At 41.1% G+C, this 24,203-nt stretch overlaps 1 protein-coding gene across 2 annotated transcripts; it reads left to right on the top strand.

The window, feature by feature from the left end:
- Positions 1-8: 8 nt before the first annotated feature.
- On the top strand, positions 9-23,108 carry hdhd2 (haloacid dehalogenase-like hydrolase domain containing 2). 2 transcript variants are annotated; one of them, XM_052035793.1, is made up of 7 exons: positions 9-460; positions 9,317-9,437; positions 11,167-11,375; positions 14,023-14,107; positions 18,190-18,406; positions 20,364-20,427; positions 21,897-23,108. In XM_052035793.1, exons 2-7 carry the CDS (start codon positions 9,337-9,339, stop codon positions 21,998-22,000), a joined length of 780 nt encoding a protein of 259 aa, XP_051891753.1. In that variant the 5' UTR covers positions 9-460; positions 9,317-9,336; the 3' UTR covers positions 22,001-23,108. The 2 variants fall into 2 exon arrangements, with proteins under 2 accessions (XP_051891753.1, XP_051891761.1); XM_052035801.1 differs by lacking the exon at positions 9-460 and adding an exon at positions 522-639 and having other exon boundaries at positions 21,897-23,102.
- Positions 23,109-24,203: the final 1,095 nt, after the last annotated feature.

Raw genomic sequence — 24,203 nt, 5'->3', positions numbered from 1 at the left:
AAAAAATTAGCCAGTGATACGTGAATTCTGTAAAGGTGTATTCCGGTATTCCGAGCCGCCGTAACGCGGGGGTCGGCCGTATTTCGATGTGCCCATGAAGTGTCACGGCATCGGCACTTGATGTCTGCCCGGATACGGTGGGCCGAATGCCATGTTACCGTGCTGTATGCCTATCAGTTAGAATATGCTATTTTTCTTGGAGGTAAGTATTGAAAATCTAAAGGAGAAGAAGAATCCCAAGTCCTAAATCGCGCACAACAGCCAAAAGCTGAACGAGTCCTCCTGCTTCATGTGGGAGGTCACTCCTCGCCAGCCTGGGCTCATCTTGACTCCTTTCCTGATACTCCTCGGTTGGTCCGCGTTCTCGCCAAGGGCGCTCTCCGCTGCGGGCGGCCCGCTGGTCGGCAGATACGGGCAGCGACGGAAGCTGACGGACAGAAGAAAAAATACATCGCGGAGTGTAGGTTTTAAACAACACTGGTCACTAAGAGAATTTAAATTTGATTAAAGGGCAGAAGCAACGCCGTAAAGAGGGAACAACGAACGCGTTGAAAGGAAGAACGTCTGCCGCCGGTTGCCCGGTAACGAGGTGACATGAGGTGGGAAGGCGGTGCTGCGGTGACGTTGTCCTCCAGCAGCGTGAGTCTGGACAGGCTCTTCGGCCCGTTGTGTCCATGCTGCCTGCTGTTCGCGTCTGCACTAATCCCATTTACCCGTAGCCTTTTATACGTTGGTGATTCAACAATTTATCCAGATGCCTCTCGCACGTCGAGAGGACCAGCCTCCACCTCCTCCTCCGGCAGCACATTCCGGACAAGCACCAACTGTGAAAAAATCCCCCCTCAGGTCGCCTCTGAATCCTCTGCCTCTCACCTTAAACCACTGCCCTCTTGTCTCCGGGCAGACATGAAGTGCCGAAGCTGTGACGCTCCATGGGGAAAAGATTTTAGTTATCTACCCTCATAACTTTGTTAATTTAAATTTGAACCCTAGCAGGTCACTCCTCCGCTCCACGGAAAACAAACACAATCCAGACAACATCCTGGTGAATCTCCTCTGCACCATCTCCAACACAATCATGTCCACATCCTTCATACAGTGTGGCAACCAGAACTGTAGAAAATACTCCAGGTGTGGCAAAAGCAACGTTTTCTAAAGTTGTAACATGACATTCCCAGCTGTTAGTTCAATGCCCGGTTTCTGCTAGTGTCGGGGGCTAAGGCTAGACAGGCATAGGACTATAGCAATTGCTGGGACTGTGGTTACGTTTAAAAAAAACTTTTTAAGCAGATGATAAAAATGTAAGGGCTCTTTAAAAAAAGTTTTTTTTTAAGTAAGAAAGCTGCTGCACTAGGGCAGACCCACCTTCTCAGCATTGGAAACCTGATTTCCTCACAACCCGCCACCCACCCCCCAAAAAACAATCTGTGTAATTAGTTGTTCATAGTGAGGTAGTGTGACCTGCCCAGCAGGCTGGACTTCTACAAGATGGATAAGAAAAGCTGAGCCAACATGATATAAAAACAGCAAATGGAAAAATGCTGGAAAACTCATCAGGTCAGTTAGCATCTGTAGAAAGAGAAACAGTTAATGTTTCAGATGAAGGACTCCTCATCAGACCTGAGACAGAGAGAAATAAGTTAGTCTATGTAGTAGCAAAATGTAGGTTAAATAAAGCAAAACCATTTCGACTCATCCCATCACAGACATTTCTTTTGTTCTACATACCTCCCCTGCTCCACCTTCTCTTCTACTTGCATCTCTTTTCCCCCCAATTCTGTTGAACAGTTGTAGACCCAAAATGTTAACTGTTTCTCTTTCCACAGATGCTGCCTGACCTGCTGAGTTTTTGCAACATTTTCTGATTTTGTTATTGTTTCCTCTGGTACTCTAAATGACAAAATGATGAAACTGCTCATTTGATAAGAGAATTGCTTGCATTTAAACGGTAGCCTTAACTTGGACAATACAGTCTCAAACTGATAGAACATTAATGCATTCTTTCCATACAATGAAATGTGAATTGCTCACTAAAGATGCTTGTCGTCACAATCAGTGCAAATGGGTAATCAGATTTTTTAAAAAATCACAAAGTGTGAACTCGTGTTTGTACTTGAAATAATGTGTGCATTAGCACACACTGTTAAGTGCCAGCTATACAATTAACACTATTAGGGTAAAATGGGGTTCCTACCTGATCTCTTGATCTCTCAGTCAACCTCATCATGGCCCTTGCACTTTATTTGCCTACCTGCTCTGCACTTTTTCTGTAACTATATTCTGCATCTGTTATTGTTTTCCTTTTGTACTACCTCAAAATACTTGAGTACAGAATGATCTGCCTGGATGGCATTGCAAACAAAAGCTTTTCACTGTATCTCAGTACGTTTAAGAATAAACCAATCACAATTACAATCTAAATGGGGCAATGGGGACTAATAATTAAGCCAATGTGATGATACAGATGATGGACATGGAACAACTGGTATTATTTGCTACACTAGGGCTTCATCAGCACCCCATTAAAGCCTTCGGTAGTAAGTCCGATATATGAATAGATTTTATTCTGTTCATTCTTGTAACTACCAATAACATTCATTGAGTGGTAGTTGCTATGGTTATGAATGTTTTATCTAATACAGGAATATCACTGCCTATCACTAATAGTTGAGAGCTAATTGAAGTGTGCACTAGAGGTATATATTATAGTATCTGCTGTGCCTTGGTTGGTGGAAACACCTTCTTTGAGCCAGAAGATCCACTCCAGAGAGTTGAGCATTAAACCCTTGGTTGATATTCCTGTGAATACTAAGGCAATGCTGGCTTGTTCCAAGTGCCTTCTTTTAGATGAGCTGTAAAGCTGTGGTTTCATCTGGACTCTTAGATGAATGCAAGATATTATATGGCACCATTTCAAAGTAGAGTAGGTTGTTCTCCCTAGTGTTGTGGCCAATATCTTTTCTTAGCCAGTTGTCGTCGTCATGGCTATCCCTCGAGGTCGAGGATGATGGTCTTCGTTCCATTGATCTATTTATGGGCTCTCAAGTGGCTTATGAGTCTCAGGGAGTCATCAACGGGCTGTTTTGGAAGGTTGTTAGCTTCCAGCCACCACATTGCCTGCTCCCATTGCCCTTCCCCGATCGCCGAAATACTTGAGAAGTAGCCCACAGAGCGAAGATGCCTCTGCGTGTATTTGTTTAACGTGTACTTGATGTTGCACTACAAAAAGCACACGATACTTCACAAATCAACCAACTGATTCCAATGGCATGGAAACCACGACGATTGGAGCTGATGGATTTGTTGCAGCCTTCATCTGCCTTCACAGCCGTTGAGTTCGAAGTAACTTCGTCCGCCTGTTCCACCATTGAGGTCTTGGTTGGATTGTTCTTTGTCAGGGACCTCACCATCGACCTTACTGCCATGGGTGACCCCACCAGGAGCATAGCTCCAGACAGCATCGCTCTCGGGATCTCAGGACCACACAAGCTTCTCCACCACGACAAGGTGACAATCCACGGAGAAGTCTTAGCCAGTAACTCTGGGTCAAAGGTGACTTTCATTCCAGTTTTGTGGATTTTAAGATGGCTGAAAAGTCTAATGAATCAGAATCATACAACATGGAAACAGACAATTCAGCTCAACTTATCCACCCCAACCAGTGGGCACCCCTCCATCTTAACCCCATCTGTCCATAGAGTTCAATGCCTAAGCAATTAAGTCTTCATCTACAGACACTGCTTAAATGCTGTGAGCGACCCAGCTTCAACCACTCTCTCAGGCATTGCAATCCAGGTGCTTACCACTCTGGGTGAAGAAGGTCGCCCTCAAATCCCCTCTGAGTCTCTTTCCCTGTTACCCTAAACCTATATCCTCTTGTTTTATCCGCCTTTGATATTGGGGAAAGTTTCCTGCAGTCTACCCTATCCATACTTCTCATAATTTTATATATCTCAATTGTGTCCCCCTTGTGGGTACCACAGATTCTAAGGTAGATTGGGTATTGGTATTGGTTTATTATTGTCACTTGTACCAAGTTACAGTGAAAATCTTGTCTTGCATACCAATCGTACAGGTCAATTCATTACACAGTGCAGTTACATTGAGTTAGTACAGAATGCATTGATGTAGTACAGGTAAAAACAATAACAGTACAGAGTAAAGTGTCACAGCTACAGAGAAAGTGCAGTGCAATAAGCTGCAAGGTCACAACAAGGTAGATCATGAAGTCATAGTCCATCTCATTGTATAAGGGAACTGTTCAGTAGTCTTATCACAGTGGGGTAGAAGCTGTCCTTAAGTCTGGTGGTACATGCCCTCAGGCTCCTGTATCTTCTACCCGATGGAAGAGGAGAGAAGAGAGAATGTCCCGGGTGGGTGGGGTCTTTGATTATGCTGGCTGCTTCACCAAGACAATGAGAGGTAAAGAGTCCAAGGAGGGGAGGCTGGTGTCCGTGATGTGCTGGGCTGTGTCCACAGCTCTCTGCAGTTTCTTGCAGTCCTGGGCAGAGCCGTTGCCATACCAAACCATGATATATTCAGATAGGATGCTTTCTATGGTGCATCAGCAAAAGTTGGTGAGAGTCAAAGGAGACAAAGCAAATTTCTTCAGCCTTCTGAGGAAGTAGAGCCATTGGTGAGCTTGCCTGACTGTGGCATCTACATGATTTGACCAGGACAGGCTGTTGGTGATATTCACTCCCAGGAACTTGAAGCTCTCAACCCTCTCGACCTCAGCACCATTGATGTAGACAGGTGCATGTACACCGCCCCCTTTCCTGAAGTCAATGACCAGTGCTTTTGTTTTGTTGACATTGAGGGAAAGGTTATTGTCATGACACCATTCCACTAAGCTCTCTATCTCCTTCCTGTACTCCGACTCATCGCTGTCTGAGATACAGCCTACAACGGTGGTATCATCTGCAAACTTGTAGATGGAGTTAGAGCAGAACCTGGCCACACAGTCATGAGTGCATAGGGAGTAGTGGGCTGAGGACATAACCTTGTGGGGCACCATTGTTGAGAATAATCATGCCGGAGGTATTGCTGCCATCCTCACTGATTGCAGTCTGTTTGTTAGAAAATTAAGATCCAGTTACAGAGGGAGGTGTTGAGTCCTAGGTCTTGGGGTTTGGTGACAAGCTTGCTTGGGATTATTGTATTGAGGCAGAGCTGTAGTCAATAAATAATAGTCTAACATAGGTGTCATTACTGTCCAGATGCTCCAGAGCTGAGTGTAGGGCCAGGGAGATGGCATCCACTGTAGACCTGTTTCGGCGATAGGCAAATTGCAGTGGGTCCAGGTTGTCTGAGGGCTGGAGTTGATGCGTGCCATGACCAACCTCTCGAAGCACTTCATGACGGAGGATGTCAGAGCCACTGGTCGGTAGTCATTGAGGCATGTTACCTTGCTTTTCTTTGGTACTGGGATTATAGTGGTCTTCTTAAAACAGGTGGGAACCTGAGATTGAAGCAGGAAGAGGTTAACTATGTCCACAAATACTTCTGCCAGCTGATCAGCACAAGATCTGAGCACACAGCCAGGGACGCCATCTGGGCCAGGTACTTTCCTCGTTGATGGGACAGTGAGCAATTGTACAGATTATTATGCATTCCATCCACTGTTTGTATATGGTCTTGTATGTTTTGTTATAGAGACTTGAGATACTCAGTCCAGTAGGGTGAGGATTTTAGACACTTGTAGACCACGAGTTTGGTGCTAGGTTTAAGGTCTTGATCTTAAATCTTCCTCAAACAATAAAAGGCTGTGCTGGTACACCGATGGTGGTGGTGAATTTCTATGATGATATATGCCCTCATTGATGGGCAGTGGTCCAGGATCTCATTGTGGAGCTTTTGCAGCAGGGACAGGTTGGTAAAGGATCTTTGTTTTGGGGGTGTTTAATCTAAGTCCCGTTCCCTTCTACGTTTCAGTGAGTAAGTCAACAGGATGGAGCTCAGCCTCTGTGCACTTGCTTAATGTTCTCTGGGTGTTGCAGCTCTATGACTGAGGTTGGACTGAGTTCTGGAATGGAGGCACTATAACTTGAAGTTACCAATTTGTTCTGTAGATTAGCTCCACAACAGTGGGAAGTTTGCTGGTGATGGGGCAAATCATTGGTGCAAGAAAAAGTGAGAAAAGTGTTGGGGTGATAAAATATTTTTACACCAGTTTGCACTGAGGGCTCTGATGTGTACCTGATGTAGACAGCTTGCATGCTATGATGTAACAGACATTGGATTAAGATGAATTTCTGATGGGAGCAGAATTTGAGAAGGATGCTCCACAGTCCCTCTTGTGATGGAGTCAAAGACTTTTGTAAGATCAAAAAAGGCTATCTGTAGAAAACTTATGTTTTGTGTGGTAAAAGTCTTGTGCCTCTTGGTGGACAGAATTCACGCTAAGGTTCAGGGAGCAACCCTTCAGCCTCTGGGAGTAGACAGATGAGGAAGATCCTTGACAGATTTTCCCATGACAGATTCTGCTGTGGTTATCACAATTGTATCTTTCTCCTTTCTTGAAGATGGCCACAGATACAGTACCTGAAATGCTCTGGCAGGGGACTTCAGAAACAGTAATTATGACCATCTTCTGGTCAATGTTTATCCCTCAAATCAAACAACCTAAATAGTTAACTCCTGTATGTGAGTGCTTGTATCCAAGATGTTGCCCACATTCCCTATAACAAAACTGATTACACTTCAAATACAACTAAGTTGTCAGTAAAACAATTTGTGGCACACAGAGGTCTTTAAAAAAATATATAAATGAAAGACTTTTTTGTTCTCTGTCCTGCTCCAATCTCATCATGAACGTGATAAACACTGTTTCATCTATTGATGCAGCTTATAGCTCTCCAGCCTCATCATTGATTTTAATAACTGTAGATCTCAAGCTGCTCACATTTTCTAGCACAACAGTTGATTGTATGGTTTATCATTGCCACCACAGCTTTGACAGGATCATTTTACTTTTGTCCCATTTCGTACCCTAGGAGGGATGAAGATAATTGTCGTATCTCCAGAACAGTGCAAGCTATGTTTGCCAAAAACACAGTGCTGATTAGGGGTTCAACTTGAGCTCTTTCTATTACCGCACCACCTAATGTGCCATTGGAGAACACTTCTTATACTTGAAGGACAGGTGTATCCTCTGACATATCACTGCCCGAGGTCTGATAGCAATAAGCTTCTCCATGACCTTCGAATTTACCTAGATTTAACGGCTTAATGACGAGCAATAGTATTGCTTAATAAGACTTTGGCATCTTCATTCTGGCACCAGTAACAGTTTTATTTGCTGAAGTGACTTGATAACACTGATCCCGTCTTTAATATTGGAACTTCCACTGGGCAGCACAGTGACGTTTTAAGGCAGTACAATGACAGAGAAACTAATGCTGCTTCTGCACTGGTCTATTTGATCCTAACTTAGGATGTTTTCTGTGTGGTTTGTACATTTTCCCTGTGTCCCTGTGGGTTTCCCCCACGTTCTCCAATTTCCTCCTATTTTCCAAAGAGATATTAGTAGATTTATTTGGTACTGTAAATTGCCACCAGTATAGATGGTTGGCAGGAATGTTGGGGGAGGTGATGGGTGTGTGAGAGATGAGGTTGCAAAGAGGTAAGTGGTGAAATGCAACTGATGGGTGTGTTCCATGAGCCATGATGGGCAGAATGGCCTCCTTCTGTATCATAAGGAAATATGAGAAAATCATACTTTATTGAATACCAGTGTAATCTTACTGGCACATTGCATATGTTCTATTGTGCAATATTTAGATAGATATCTTTATTAGTCACATGTACATCGAAACACACAGTGAAATGCATCTTTTTGCGTAGAATGTTCTGGAGGCAGCCTGCAAGTGTCGCCATTATCGTTGCACATTGAATATGTTCTATATCCTTTCCTAAGGATTTGGTGGGAGACACGGATGCTGGAATCTGGAACAACAAACAGTCTGCTGGAGGAACTTGGCAGGTTGAGTAGTATCTGTGGGAGGAAAAGAATTGTCAACATTTTAGGTTGGGTCCTGGTGCAGGGTTTCGACCCGAAACCCCCACAGATGCTGCTCGGCCTGCTGAGTTCTTCCAGCAGATTGTTATTGCGCTTTGTAGGAGAGTTGGTTAATACACTGCCCTTCCATATCTGGTTCTTGGTTTAGATTCTAGCCCAAATTGCTAGGAGCACTAGTGCACAAAGTGGAAAATTGTCATTACTCACGTGACAAGGGCTGCTTTTCTAAATTTCAATATAAACCAACTATATTTTTTTACTTATTTATCTGTCATGCTCCTCTTAGCTGGAGAGAAGATAATATATTAAAAAAAACAAAAGAGCATGCAATTATTTTTAAAAAGTTGACAGAAAAAATAAAACTAGAGGAAGTGTCCTGATTTTTGAACTCATTCTTCCATTTAGAGAATACATTTGGCAAAAGACTGAAATATATCTGGTACTACTGGTTTTGTTCTGTCTTATCTGAACTGTAGATTTTAAAATCAATTCATTCCTTGGGCTAATATCACTGCTTCTTCATTACGGGGTCAAAATCCAGACACTCCCTTCCTGATAAACTTCTAGGAGCATCATACAGTGATTCTAGAGAAAGGCCTTCCATAACCTTTGTCAGGACAACTTGGAGTGAAATGCAGCCTTTTCAACTGCACCCATATGAGGAAGTAAAGGGTTAAAAACTGTCACCATAACCATAGCTGATAGAAAAAATACCTCGCAAGCAAGCAAGAGAACGCAAGCTGCTGACTCAATGGATAAGGTGTTAATTGCTGTGTCTGGGACCTTGGTGGCAGGCCAATATACTAAATGATAAGGGTGGTGGGTGTAATAAACAGACTGGAGGAAGCTTGTTTTAAACAATGAGGGTGATACCTGTCTTTGAATCTCTTGATTATAACTCAATTATGTTGGACAATAGGTGCGATGTCTGTTTTAGGCTCTCTGAGGCCTGACTGAAACTTGTGGAGCCGAATTCGTTAAGTGTGTGTGACAGTATCTGTATAAATCACTGTCTGCTGCTTTGGACTGCGAAGACTCTGCATGAGAGTTTGAGGAGAATTCTCCCGCAGTATATTGCTAATAAACGCGCTTTATCAAATCAACCTTGTGGCACTGTGTTACTTTGCAGCAGACAGAAGTGGGAACTCAAAATTGGGACAACACATAGCTCAAGTACAAATACAAATTTGCAGTTCTGTCATTACAAGTGCATCTCCACACAAGATGGTGATCAGTCATCCTATAACACTGTCCATGTTATATTAATTCTACTTTTGCTTGTCTTCATGCCAATAGGTTCCTCCTGTTAGTAGAGAATGGCAACTCGACGAATATTAAAGGCTGTTCTAATAGACCTCAGTGGAACACTGCACATTGAAGATTCAGCTGTATCTGGTGCCCAGGAGGCACTGCAGAAGTAAGAAAATCCAAACTTATTGATCTCTACGAATTCTCTTCAAAATGGTACATGTTTTTCTAATACCTAAGCTGTTCACAATCCTGATCCCCTTGACTTTGCATTCAGGCATTTTTATATCTAAGGCCTGAAGTAGTGCCACTAAGGACTGTATATAGATGTAGTTGTCCTTGGCTCTTTGAGAAGTGAGGTGAAGGCAGCTCAATTTCTGGAAGAGAGCTCCAAAACAAAATTATACCTTTTTCAATGTAGGTTTTAACTCCTGTTTCAGGCCTGGAGTAAACTCCTTCTCATGTCCTTGGCAGCATATGTGGAGAGAGTAAATGAGCTTTCATCAGAGAACATAAAAACATAAAAAAAATGGGAGCAGGCATAAACCATCTGACCCTTTCTACCTGTTGCCATTCATCAAGAATGTGACTTTTTTTTCCTTGGCGCCATATTCCACCTATATCCCTTGATTCCCATAAAATCCAAAAATCTATCAATCTACGTTTTGAATTAACAATTGTACCTCCGCAGACCTCTGGGGAAGGGAATTTCACAGATTCACCACCTTCTGAGTGAAGAGATTTTTCTTCATCTCTATTCTAAATGATCTGCCCCTTATGCTAAAAACTGCCTAGACCAAGACTCAATAGCCAGAAGAAGCATATTCCTTGCATCTAGCCTGTAAAGCCATTTAAAAATTGTTGCCAGTTTGATGCAATCTCCTCTCATTTTTCTAAACTCTGGAGAATGTAGTCCCAATCTACTCAATCTCTCTTCATACAGAAAGCCCACCATCCCTGGAACCAATCACGTTAATCTTTGCTGCACACATATGCCAAGTACATTCTTTCTTAGGTAAGGAGACCAAAAATGTACCATAGTCATCATGGTCGACAAGGATGACATGGGACAAAAGGGCCCATTTCTGTGCTGTATGATTCTATGATTCATTTTTATACCTTTGCGTGTTCTCCCAATGAACCACAGCCAACTCTCCTCTTGTAGCTTCATAGTTGCCTTTGTTTAGATTTGACCCTAGTTTTACAGTGAACACCATCACTTTCAAACTCACGATCAAATTCTATCTTATTATGGTCACTTTTCTCAAAAGCTCTGAAATGCAGAGTTAAAGCTACTGTAGCTGGAGACACTTTTTGCACATGTGGTTGTCTCGAACATTGGAAGTATCCATGACCCTCCACATGGTGCAGCAAGTGCTTTCCACTTGTCTGAACTGAGCTAATAAACTGTAAGCTATAAAAGTGTCAGAAAAGAATCACCACCCACCTACCTGAATTGCACTGATGTCATTCTGTTGAACAAATAGCTAATGTTGGGATCCCCCTACAGACTTTACTCAACAAAGCCTGTATCCTGAAGACTGCAGACTCCGAGGGCTGTTGCCATACTGTGATTTCAAGGATCTTTTTTAAGCTCCCAAGCAGCACTGAATTAAATTGTTTAAAAATTACACTTTTATTGAAATCTTAAAAACCATGTTAGTTTCTATAAGTAATAGTACCAGGTTTTTCTTCAGATTTGAATTATGATCCTGATTTTAGTTTGTAGCTAAGGCTGAAATAAGGCAACTTCCATTGTATATAATGCATGAGTGCGTGAGCATGCGCACACACACACAGAGCTCTGTTACCAATTCTTTGTTTTAATGTAGAACCATTTCTATGCAATTATCTGACAAAGAAACTAACATGCTTTTTGTAAAATTTTGCATGCTTAGGTTGCGCAGTTCTCCTGTAGCTGTGAAGTTCGTGACTAACACCACTAAGGAATGTAAACGAACTCTGTTTGAACGACTGCAGAAACTCAACTTTGACATCCATGAGGATGAGATCTTCACGTCTTTGACTGCTGCCAGGAACCTTGTAGAGCAGAAACAGGTCAGACCTTTACTATTGGTAGACGACAGTGCACTTGAAGATTTTGAAGGTAAGCTGATTCTTGGGTGGGTCATGCAATGAGCCAAGCACCATTTACCTCTAAACTCCTTTTACCTCTGGAGCCTGAATTATAATCCAATCTGCAATTCTGAAGTTGCAATTAATGCTAGCACTTGTAGATCTTGAAAGAGATTTTGAGAGTTTAAACTTCACTCCAGAATTTGAGCATATGATCTAGGCTGATTTGTCTCTGCAGTATAAATTGAGTCACATGTTGTCAATCTTGTGGTTGATATTAACTTAAGGCCCTAACTACTTGTTCAGGTGAGAATATTTTATGCCACTCTTTGAAGAAGTGAAAAGTAGCTCCTCCAGTCTGCAGAGCATCCTTCCTTCTACAAACCAAACTTCCTGAAACAAATTAACTGGTCACTGGGGTCAGATGGGATATATCCAAGGTTATTATGGGATGCGAGGGAAGAGATTGCTGCGCCTTTGGCAATGATCTTTGTGTCCTCACTGGTGACAGCAGTAGTGCCAGATGATTGGAGGGTGGCAAATGTTGTTCGTTTGTTCAAGAAAGGGAGTAGGGATAACCCTGGGAATTATAGACCAGTGAGTCTTACTTCAGTGGTGGGTAAGTTACTGGAGAAGATTCTTCGAGACAGGATTTATGGGGCATTTGGAGAAGCATTGGCTGATTAGGGACAGTCAGTATGGCTTTGTGAGGGGCAGGTCGTGCCTCACCAGCCTGATTGAATTCTTTGAGGATGTGACAGCACATTGAAGGTGGGGCAGTGGATGTGGTGTTTATTACTGATATGAGGTGATAAAAAATTGTAATGATTGATGCCCAGCACTGAATTTTATTAATGTTTAAAAACAAACATTGAAGTAAGCCAGCATTTCTAACTTAATTATCAGTGTGACTAAACAGATTAACTGAAATATTAATCTTTGGATCTTGATCAGTGTGTTAAGCAATACTTAGAACTGTATTGGAATAGAAGATAAATTGATCAGCTAGATATATTGTAAGTTAGTGAACTATTGTTATTTTCAATCTTCTTTCTGACTGCTAATCCTTCTTGTAATGGCTCGAAATACTTCTCACGGTCTAACAATTAACTGCAGTCCATGAATGGCCTTACTTCAGTGGCACTTGTGAAACTTTCTTTCTAGGTGGAATTCAGTAGCCTCTGTGGAGAACAGAATTCATTTCACAGTGTTACACTAGTGTTGGCATCAGAAATTGCACTTTTATCAAAGGAATACTTGAATAGTTCCTATTGTATTTGTTCACTTGTGAAATCATCTAAGTGAGCCACTTAACTAGTAAAGTTAGCGGGTTTATGGCCTCACTCCAGGCAACCACAGTGAATGGAGACAAGAACAAAGTCTCTAAATGCTGGTTTGCTATCTAATGACATGGATTGAAACACACTGGCTCATTGTTACTCTTATCATCTGAACTTCATTACAGATGATTCCAGGGATGAAAAGAAGACATTTCCAGTTCTAATGATGTTCAGCAGATAACAACCCATTTACAGTCAACCAAATCCCATTAGAAATTAGGCTGATCAGAATCAGGTTTATTATCAGTCTTATATGATGTGAAATTTGTTGTTTTGCAGCAGCAGTACAATGCAAAGACATAAAAAAAACTATAAGTTACAAAATAAATAAATAGTGCAAAATGAAAGAAACAATAAGGTAGTGTTCATGGACTGTTCAGAAATCTGATGGCAGAGGGGAAGCTGTTGTTTCTAAATCATTGAGTGTGGGTCTTCAGGCTCCTGTACCTCCTCCCTGACGGTAGTAACGAGAAGAGGGCATGTCCTGGATGGTGAGGGTCCTTAATGATGGATGCTGCCTTCTTGAGGCACTGCCTCTTGAAGATATCCGCGATGGTGGGGAGGGTTGTGCCTGTGATGGAGCTGGCTGAGTCTACAACCGTCTGCAGCCTCTTATGGAAAGCGTAAAACTACAGATACTGGAAATCTGAAATAAAAATAGAAAATGCTGGGAATAGTTGGCATATGTGGGGAGGGAAAACGGAGTTAATGTTCAGGTCAATAACTTTTCAACCTGTGAAAAGTCATTGACTGTTGCGTGTCCTGCTGAGTGCTTCCAGCATTTTGACTTTTATTTAAGGTGTACTGATTTCTAATTTATCCACCAGGGTGAGAGTTCAAAACTAAAGGCAACATTCAATACAGTTTTGAACTTTTGAGACAGGAACTGCTTCAGATTCTTTCTAGATTGTATTTTTATTGATCATTTGCTTTGCAATGCAAAGAATATTTGTTTTCATCGGGTTCTGGTGGGGGTGAGGCTCTTTAGGCTTGGTTGCTATCCACTTAAGAATAGGTACTTCACAGATAAAAAGTAACAGGAAACCAACTTGGGTACATTTCCCTGGTAAACAGCTGAAGAAAAAAATTTTTTGCACCTAGTTAGGATCACATCAGATAAACTGATGGACACATAATAGAAGGAAGAAACCAGAAATCTTGATGAAACAATGTATGGAAAATATAGAGAGCAATTATAAGAATTTCATTTTAAATAGGATAGTGAAATGAATTAAAATTTGGTTACTTTAATGTTACAAATAAACATCTGGCGTCTGCACATATTTTGCTCCAACCTAAAGACATCAAATGTTTAATTAGAATTGTTTTCTTTTTCAGGAGTAGACACAAGTGATCCTAATGCTGTGGTTGTTGGATTAGCTCCTCAACACTTTAACTATGACACAATGAACAAGGCATTCAGGTAAAGGTTTGCTAAAGATGAAAGAAAATAGTCCAGGAATAAATAGTGATCCAGTACCTTTTGTAAATCCTAACTTAATTTAGCAGTGCTTGAGATGAGGAGTGAAATCCAGACACTTCACCAGCCATTTCACAGATCAGTTAAGGCATGGTTGAGTGGAATCTAAAGCTCCAACTCTCCTTAAGATATGTTTCCTTTTGAAACTTTTGACTCAGTCAGCTCCTGGATGACATTACTTGCATTACTGTCATCATTTGTTATATCAGTGTGATATCAACTTAGTGTTGAATTTGGGGTAGTTTTGTGTTGTGGGAATTGGGTTGCAACTATTAAACTCATTTTGTGGCAGTAAAACAAGATCCATGGAAGCCCAGCTTTATTCAGCAGCATGAGAACCTACTGAAATCAGTTTGCCCATTCTCCCTGTGATGATGTAGATCTTCCCCGCCCCACCCCACCCCACCTCCACCCCCCAGGTGGTCCACCTCCCTCCCACATCCAAAGATGTGCAAGGTTAATTTGTCAATAAATTGTCCCTTGTGTATAGATTAGTGGTTGAATTTGGGGTGGGGAAGTTGATGGGAATGGGGAGTGAATAAAATGGGGTAGTTCAGTGTAATTATGGTGCTTGATGTTTGGCGCTAACTATGGTGGGCTAAAGGACCTGTTTCTATGTTTTATCTGTCTACGACTCCATGACTCTAACATTCAGTCTGGTTCATGAAATCTTGGGGCAGGCGATCTTTTTCTCCCTAGACTGTATTTTCTCAATCTCTTATAAATGCTGTGCAATCCAAATAGTAAGAAAGTAAGAGAAATTCATTTGTAATCTGCACTGAGTTGTAAACCAATTCTTTGACTTTTAAGAACATATGAATTAGGAGCAGGAGTAAGCTACAACGTCCTCTGAGTAATTGCTAATCTGATTAGGTTGAGTGAGCTAGGGCTTTCCTCTTGGAGAGGAGGAGGATGAGAGGTGACTTGATAGAGGTGTACAAGATGTTAAGAGGCACAGATCGAGTGGACAGAGACTTTTTCCCAGTGCGACAATGGCTAACATGAGGGGACATAATTTTAAGATGACTGGAGGAAGGTATAAGGAGGATGTCAGGGGGAATTTTTTACACAAAGAGTGGTGGGAGCGTGGAATGCACTGCCAACAGAGGTTGTGGGGGCAGATACATTAGAGACATTTAAGAGACTCTTAGATAGACATATGAATGATAGAGAAATGGGGGGCTATGTGGGAGGGAAGGGTTAGATAGATCTTAGAGCAGGATAACATGTTGGTGCAACATTGTGGGCTGAAGGGCCTGTACTGTGGTATTGGTATTGGTTATTATTGTCACTTGTGCCGACGTACAGTGAAAAACTTGTCTTACAAACCAATCATACAGGTCAATTCATTACACAGTGCAGTTACATTGAGTCAGTACAGAATGCATTGATGTAATACAAGTAAAAACAATAACAGTACAGATTAAAGTGTCACAGCTACAGAGAAAGTGCAGTGCAATAAGGTGAAAGGTCACAACAAGGTAGATCGTGAGGTCAGAGTCCATCTCATTGTATAAGGGAGCCGTTCAATAGTCTTATCACAGTGGGGTAGAAGCTGTCCTTAAGTCTGGTGGTACGTGCCTTCAGGCTCCTGTATCTTCTACCCGATGGAAGAGGAGAGAAGAGAGAATGTCCCGGGTGGGTGGGGTCTTTGATTATGCTGGTTGCTTCACCAAGACAGCGAGAGGTAAAGGCAAGAGTCCAAGGAGGGGAGGCTGATGTCCGTAATGTACTGGGCTGTGTCCACAACTCTCTGCAGTTTCTTGCGGTCCTGAGCAGAGCAGTTGCCATACCAAGCCGTGATACATCCAGATAGGATGCTTTCTATGGTGCATCTGTAAAAGTTGGTGAGAGTCAAAGGGGACAACACCAAATTTCTTTAGCCTCCTGAGGAAGTAGAGGCGCTAGTGAGCTTTCTTGGCTGTGGCTTCTACGTGATCTGACCAGGACAGGCTGTTGGTGATGTTCACTCCCAGGAACTTGAAGCCCTCAACCCTCTCGACCTCAGCACCATTGATGTAGACAGGTGCATGTACACCGCCCCCTTTCCTGAAGCCAATGACCAGCTGTTTTGTTTTGTTGACATTGAGGGCAAGGTTGTTGTCATGACACCATTTCACTAAGCTCTCTATCTCCTTCCTGTACTCCGACTCATCGCTGTTTGAGATACAGCCTGCAACGGTGGTGTCATCTGCAAACTTGTAGATGGAGTTAGAGCAGAATATGGCCACACAGTCATGACTGTATAAGGAGTAGAGTAGAGGGCTGAGGACGCAGCCTTGTGGGGCACCAGTGTTGAGAATAATCATGCCAGAGGTATTGCTGCCTATCCTCACTGATTACGGTCTATTTGTTAGAGAGAGAAGCAGGCAGTGCTGTTATGTTCTATGATTGTTGTCCTCATTTCAAGTTATTTGCTTGATGTCTATAATTCTTAAATGCTGGAAACACCTACCAGGTTAGGTAGTACTAAGGAAAGAGAAACAGAATTAACATTTCAAGTCGAAGATCCTTTGTCAGTAAGTTCTGATGAAGGGTCTTGACCTGAAACATTAACTCTGTTTTTCTATCCACAGATGCTGTCTAGCCTGCTGAGTGTTTCCAGCATTTGTTGTTGTATTTCAGATTTCTAGGTTTCTTTGATTTCGACAATTCTTAATTCCCTTTATAGTTTATGACCTGAATGTTTAATGATGCAGCCTCCAAGTGTAGAGTATTCCAAGGCTTAGCAACCTTCTTGAGAGAATAATTTCCTCCTTTGCTCAGTCTTAAGTGGGTGACCTTCTACAATGGGACTGCCAGCTGTAGATTCCCTTACTCAGGAAATATGCTCGCATCATCTATCCTATCAAACCCTTTCACTAGATGTTTGTACATTCTCCCCATGACTGCGTGGGTTTCCTCCAGGTGCTCCGGTTTCCTCCCACATTCCAAAAAGACGTACAGGTTAGGAAGTTTTGGGCATGCTATGTTTGCGCCAGAAGCGTGGTGACACTTGCGGGCTGCCCCCAGAAGATTCTACGCAAATATGCATTTCACTGTGTGTTTCGATGTACATGTGACTAATAAAGATCTTATCTCCCATTTTCCTAATGGCATATAGTCCCAGTGTACTCCATCTTTCCTCACAAGACAAATCCTTCATCCCATGAATCAGTCTAGTGAACCTTCTCTGCACTACATGATGAATGATTATCAGGAACAGTGCTCAAGAGCTTGGCACCATCACACCACCTCACATTTCACATTTCTTGCACTTCAATGAGCATTTTTTTATAACTGAAATGCATTTTGAGTGTAATGAAAAGGGTAAGATCAATATTCAGGTTGCAATGTCAGAGTTACAATGGTTGATAAATATCTGTCTTCTCAAGTCCAAAGAAGGTAGACGTTTAATCTTATCCTATTTGATAGTTACTTTTATCTTCTTTGATCAGTATTGCATATTGTATTCTGGCACACAATCAAAAAACTAGGGTGCAAAGTAGGAAGAATGAGTGCTTGGTACAGCCAGGCATGCATTATCTGGAAGAGCTTATCCCACCAATCATATTAAATACAATATCTGGTCAGTGCATCTATGACGGCAAGATAATTATTGCATTTTTTTTCTCCCCATAAGAAGTGATATTTACATATTAAAAAGCTTAGGATCATTGGGTTACTATTCTCTGTAATAGATCAGGATAGCAAACTTGCTCACTTCAGAATACCATGGAAAGCCACTGCAAAATATATATTGAAATAAAATATAGTGAGCTACTTAGCATTTCCAATCATCATTTAAAAAAGAAAAATAGTTTAAAACTTTGGGAATCTATTTCAGCGCCAAGGTAGTGGCACAGAGGAGGACAAGAAATTTGACAAGAAAACAAGAACACAAAGGACAAGAATACCAGACCATTTAACCATAAGTGTAGCAAAGAAAAAGGAGAGAAAGAAGAATATTGTTGAGGAAAAAATACTTTTCATTGTTGATCATGTAGTTCAGTTTTGTTCTGTCTCCTGCTCCTGCTTTTCTGTAGGTTAATTTTAGATGGTGCCCCTCTAATTGCCATACACAAAGCAAGATACTACAAGAAAGTAGATGGATTATCTCTTGGACCAGGACCTTTTATCACTGGGCTGGAATATGCAACAGATGTCAAGGCCACAGTAGTAGGAAAACCAGAGAAACAGTTCTTCCTCGAAGCTCTCCGAAGCATTGGATGTCGACCAGAGGAGGCAGTTATGATTGGTGACGTATGTTTGATCTTGTCCAACTCCATCACTGCCTCAGCTCATCTGCTGCTGAAACAAATCCCCATTCAAGCCTTTTGAATAGTGGAGTTTAGAGATTAAAATGCTCTCCTGGTCAACCTCCCATCTTCTACCCTAAATCATCTATGAACATCCAGAATTCTGCTGTCTTAACTCATTCCAAGTTTCCTTCACCCAACTTGTTTGTGCTTTTCTGACCGACGTTGACTTCCCTCTGGCAAAGACTTGCTTTTAAAATCCTTCTTTTATTTCCCCAATTAACTAGCCCCTGACCATTTCAGCATCCACTTCCATCCTTGTCAGCCTCTAGGACTCTTCGCTCCTCTGATTCTGACCTCTTTCACTCTCCCAATTTTACCTTCAGCTACCTTCCTCCCCAGGCTCTAGAATTTTCTCCTTAATATTCTGCCTTTCTACGTTGATACAGTTGCTTAAATCTAACCCTCTTAATGAGCCTTTGCTCATCTTCCTGATGTCCCTCTCCGTGGCTAAATGTCAAAATTTGTGTTTGTTAAGACTTCTGTTGCATGCCTTGGAACATTTCCTTAAGTAAAAGTTGATTATAATTTTAGGTTGTTGCTGCACTCTGCTTCAACCTGCCTTCAATTCAGAATGAATTGCCATATGTTTGCAGAGATCTGCGCACCTTTAATGTAGACAACCATTTTAAGTGAGCCCCTGCTTTCCATGATTGGAAGTGCTTCCTTACTTGTGCGCCGTAGATGTAAAACTCTTGAAATTGTATTTTGGCTTCCTATGAAGGTCTTCTCACCTTTTGGAAAATGCACTTTATTGCTTAGGCTATAAGTAACTATGATGATTTTATTGAGCAGCAGACAGCTGAATGAAAGATAAATTTGCTATAACTGTATCTCTTAGAGTTATAAAAACCCAGTCACTTCTAACCTTCAATGTTAAGTTAATCCTCTGAGTTTCTGGCTTGTCCCTTTCTTTCAGCTTTGGATTAACCCCAACTATGAAAGTGTCATTTTCAGATATAACTGATATAACGCAGCAATAAATATGCAGTTAAACAAAGGATCTATATCTTTCTTTCCAGGAAAAGTATTCCAGGACCAAACTATAAAAAATAAATATATTTTTCCTTCATTCTTTCAATGTCCTGCTGCAATGTCAGTCTTAGTGCAACCAGTTTGGAGCACTAGAATTTGTAGGCATATATATCTACTATCCAAGTTGTCACATGATCTTTATTGCCACGTACTTTCATTTTTGAACAAGTCTTTTTACAATAATTTATAAAACAGGCAAAACGACCAAGGCATTTTCTTTATCCGTACACTCTGTTACTTCCTCAGAACAAGTTATATTTGTCAGACGTTCCTTTTCTTGCATAAATCTATGGATCTTTTTCTTTATAAATCCATGTCATTCTGAGTTAGTAGAAAGTTTATCCCATATGCATGGCCTCTAGCATCTCTGCTACCATTGATTAAGACAAATGATGTACAATTGGCTCTTGTCTTTTTAGTCAAAGGTATTATATTTTCAACCCTCCCATCCTCTTGCACAATGTTGATTTTAAGAATGGTTGAAAAATTGTGGTCAAATTTGCTGTTGGTTCATCACAAATGTCTTTAACCTTATCCTAATTCTTTAATTCTTCTCTACAATTAACTGCTTCTTCCTGAACCTCTTCATTGCTAATGTACAATATGCTTGCGTGATAGCCAAAGCAAAGTGCTTCTTGCTCCACAGGATTGTTTTGAACTTCTCCATCTGTTCCAGTCTTTAACTATTATTTTGCTTTCTTTTGTTGGGAGTTTCCTGAGTTATTCCAAGTTTTCTTCATGACTTCTCTCAGTCTTTTTAATCTTTGCTTGTCTGTTGTTTGATTTTCCTTTCTGTCACATCCCTAAGCTATGTATTTTATATAGAAAGGAAGAAATGTTAGCAGGAGAATTCTTTCTGTTTGCAGGATGTTAGGGATGATGTTGGTGGAGCACAGAGTGCTGGAATGTTGGGCATTTTGGTAAAAACCGGTAAGTCTGTTTCTAACTAACTACGTGGAAAACTTACAGTGTATGGTTGTTTTGCTCTTGCTTTATTACACAGTACAGAATCTCCCAGTAGAAAAGGTGACCGAGGAACCCTGTTCATCTCTGTCTGCGACTTTGATGCAATTTTCCATGAATGGGTGTATAGAGGAAACAGATTTTCACCATGTGATATATTAACATTTGTTAATGCAGTACACACATCCTGTGTCACACTTAATTTCTGTAACCTTTTCTTTGCCTCAGATTATTGCACTTAACTCTACTAGAACAGCTGCTACAATATCATGGGAGGTGACTTCAATGAAAATATACCTGAATATATTTATGAAAATAGCATGATTGTCTTGAACTGCCCTGAGGTGCAGAAATTAACCCGACTGTAATGTATAGCTTGTAGAATCAGTGAATTGCATCTGACTTTAATCCCATGAATATTTTTTAACAAGAAAAAAACTGGAAGAAATATCCTAAATGAGGAAAGTTTAATTTTAAACCTCTCATTCTGTGCTCCTGCAACTTTATCTCTGATCAATATTACAAGGGGTGTTTCAACCTAAATTTCCTTTTACCTCCTAATTCATAAATATACCATGCTGCATTTATTTTACTTCCCTTCATCCTTCTATATTCTGTATTCACTGCAAGATACAGGGTCTGAAGTTTTGTCTCAGTTGATTTAAATCCCACCCCAGGGCACAAAAGTCCAGGCTGCCACTCGGTGCAGTACTGAGGGAGAACTGCACTGTTGGGGTTGCCGTCTTTTGGAAGAGAAGTTAAACAAGGTTCAGTCTGCCCTCTGGTTGAAGTAAAAGATCCTTCTGCACTATTTCAAAGACCAGAGATATTCTGGTCTATACGTGTCCCTCAACTGACTTGCCAAACCATGTGATCTACTTATTACTGTGTTGTTTTTCATGAGCCCTTACTGCAAACAAATTGGTTATTGCTTTCTCTGTGTTATAACAGTAACTACATTTCAAAGTAATTGGCTGTAAAACTTGTTAGTGTGTCATGAGGTTATAAAATGTAATTTATATATAGAGCATGTAAATGAAAGTTTGTTATCTCCTTCTCACTACACGTATTCGTACTCTTCTGTTTAATTTCTCAGGGTCTCAGTACTCTAAAGCTTGCCTGCTCTTCCTTTTTTTCTCCAACCTGCAAATTTTATAAACCCAAGCTTGGTATTAGTTGAACTCACCATCTGTGTTTTCCTTCTCTCTTCAGTTCAGTGCTACCCTGCACTCTGAGCTTTCATCCTTCACCTCATTTTCTGATTATGAGCTGCCTTTCAGTTTGCATTATCAAGTTTTTGTTTTATTTAAAAAATGAACACTTTAAAACCTCTGCAGCTATTTAATGAAATCTTATTGTTGTGAGTGGTATGTCCTATATTGCAAGAATAGTCTTTGACATATCTCCTGACACTTTCTATTCAAATTTTTTTTAAGGCAAATATCGAATTGGAGATGAAGGCAAAACAACCCCTGCTCCTTATCTGACGTGTGATGCTTTCCCACAAGCTGTTGACCACATACTGTACAACATGCTCTAAAAATCCTTGAAACCTTAAAGATCACCAGTATCCATTGGAGGGCAAATGAGAAGGTTGTATATATTTTTTGTCCCTCGATAGGCTGTTGTCAAATGATGGAACGTCAGTGGTATTGGGATGAAATTTTCCTCAGCATTATTTAAAACAAAGTAGGGCTGGGTCAACCAGGAATCCAGAGAGCCATACAGTGGGATGTTTTTTCCTACATCCTTGAAAATATCAAGAAGTAATTGTTAAGAAAACCTCGTCCTCCAAGAAGCTTTGGAATGTGTAGCTATTATGAAGCCATAATACACAGAAACAGGCCCATGAGCCCACCATGCCCATGCTCACCATTCAGTTCTCATCAATAGTAATCCCATTTATTTGTGTTCGGTCCATAATTGACAATTCAAGTACTAGATGTTACTAAAATATTCTGGTGTTCTTGTAACTAACTGCAGCCCTTGTTTGCGCTATGTCATAGAAGATGATTCTCTACTGCCTCCTATGTTTTCCAGTGACTTCCCTGGTACGCCCTTTCCTCATGAAATATATAGTACACGTTGTTGCAGTTGAAGAGCCCCATAGCAGACCTAAACATTCTGCCTACCTCATCCTTAGAATAGGAGGACTAAATTTTGTTGATCTTTTTATGTTGTTTTTAATCATGTCATATCTCCACATCCCTTCTACTGACACCAACCAAAACTGCAAAGCTTTACATTAAACTGCTTTGAGTTGAGGCAAAATAATTTGGTAATACAACCCGGGATTCCATTCTCTTTATTGTGAATTTACATTTTTTGGACATAGTTACACATTAGGTTCTTTTCAACCTAAACACTTACTTTTCCACAATAGGAGAAAAATTTCTCATTCCAAGTACGATGTAATTAGGGCCAACCAGGTCTTAAAAATATTTCACTGGATATTCATTCATGCCCTGTTTTTTAATGCCAATTTTTATAACATATAAGAGACAAATATTGCCATATTTATGTCTTCCAGTTTGACTCCCAATATGCAAAACCTTGCATTTGTGTCTTCATTTGCTAATCAATGTAATCAGTACATGCTCTTGATTCTGTACCTTGTCTGGTGTCATTTACAAATTAAACATTTGCATATGTTATCCAGTCTTTTATTTATTCAAAAAGTGTAAGATTCACAGTGAAAGACCCTGAAGCAGGCCAAACAATTCCTGATTATTTCACTCTGACTAGCCATATGATGAATTCCTGCTTGTTGTACCCAAGACACTTATTGACCAAAATCATGCTAATGAAACTATGAAGAGTAAGCATGGTTCTGACACCCTATTAGAAAATGGGATCGTGGTCTAGAAATTCTGCCAGGTTACAAACACTACAGTTATATCAGTGTCGGGCCTGTTATGGTGGTCTTCCTGTTCTTAGGGCATCTGCCCGGACCAAGGATGTTCTGCTTCTGCTCCAGTTCTGAAATGACTGAGCCCAAAGTGGGAACTACAGGTTTTGGCACAGGTGCAGCAGGAGGTGCCTTTTGGGCTTCTGCTAAAGGGTGGAACTACCCAGCTACCTGCCTATCAGATTTCTCCTACTCCATCTGTGGCAAAATCTGTGCTTCCCACATGTTCCTCTGGCATGGACTTGAGGTTTTTACTGTACTCCTGCACTCTGAGCAGTCATGGGCCAGTGATTCCCAGGAGTCGGTGGGGATGTTTTCAAGAAGATTAAGTGCATCTTTTCCTCTGTCCACCTGGTACTTCCCACAACAAAGATCTGTTTCGGAAGTCAGCTGGTGGGGATGTGAACAACTAGGTCTGACCAAAGGAACCGATTGAGTGCAACTTGTGCCTGGGAGAGAATGTTGACGTTGGTTCTCTTTATTCTTACGGGAAATTTGGAGGATTTCATAGAGACGGGAATAGGTGGTATTTTTCCAGTGCTGTGAGGTTCCTGCTTTAAATAGTCCAGAAGCATGTAGGGGGGCAGGGATCACAACCGCCTTATAGACCATGAGTTTCCTGCCGGGTGTGAGGTCTTGATCCTCAAGTAATCAAAGGCTGGGTTGGTCCATTGAAATGGATGGTGAATTTCATCATCGCTCTACCTCTGACATTGCTGACATGTGGGCAGGTTTGCAACTTCCACACCTAATTCAGTTGCAATTTGAAATTCACCCCTTCTACCCTAGTTTATACTGGAAACTGAATTTGAGTGTGTGAAATTGACAGAAGTTT

The sequence above is a fragment of the Pristis pectinata genome, chromosome 2 (assembly GCF_009764475.1).
Source record: "Pristis pectinata isolate sPriPec2 chromosome 2, sPriPec2.1.pri, whole genome shotgun sequence".
In the NCBI taxonomy this organism is placed as follows: Eukaryota; Metazoa; Chordata; class Chondrichthyes; order Rhinopristiformes; family Pristidae; genus Pristis; species Pristis pectinata.
This window is presented reverse-complemented; position numbering and strand designations above follow the sequence as displayed.

Coding starts and splice junctions, on each gene's coding strand:
- hdhd2 (XM_052035793.1), top strand. CDS start 9,337: ATGGCAACTCGACGAATATTAAAGGCTGTTCTAATAGACCTCAGTGGA. Junction 9,438..11,166: donor GCCCAGGAGGCACTGCAGAA/GTAAGAAAATCC, acceptor TTGCATGCTTAG/GTTGCGCAGTTCTCCTGTAG. Junction 11,376..14,022: donor TGCACTTGAAGATTTTGAAG/GTAAGCTGATTC, acceptor TTTCTTTTTCAG/GAGTAGACACAAGTGATCCT.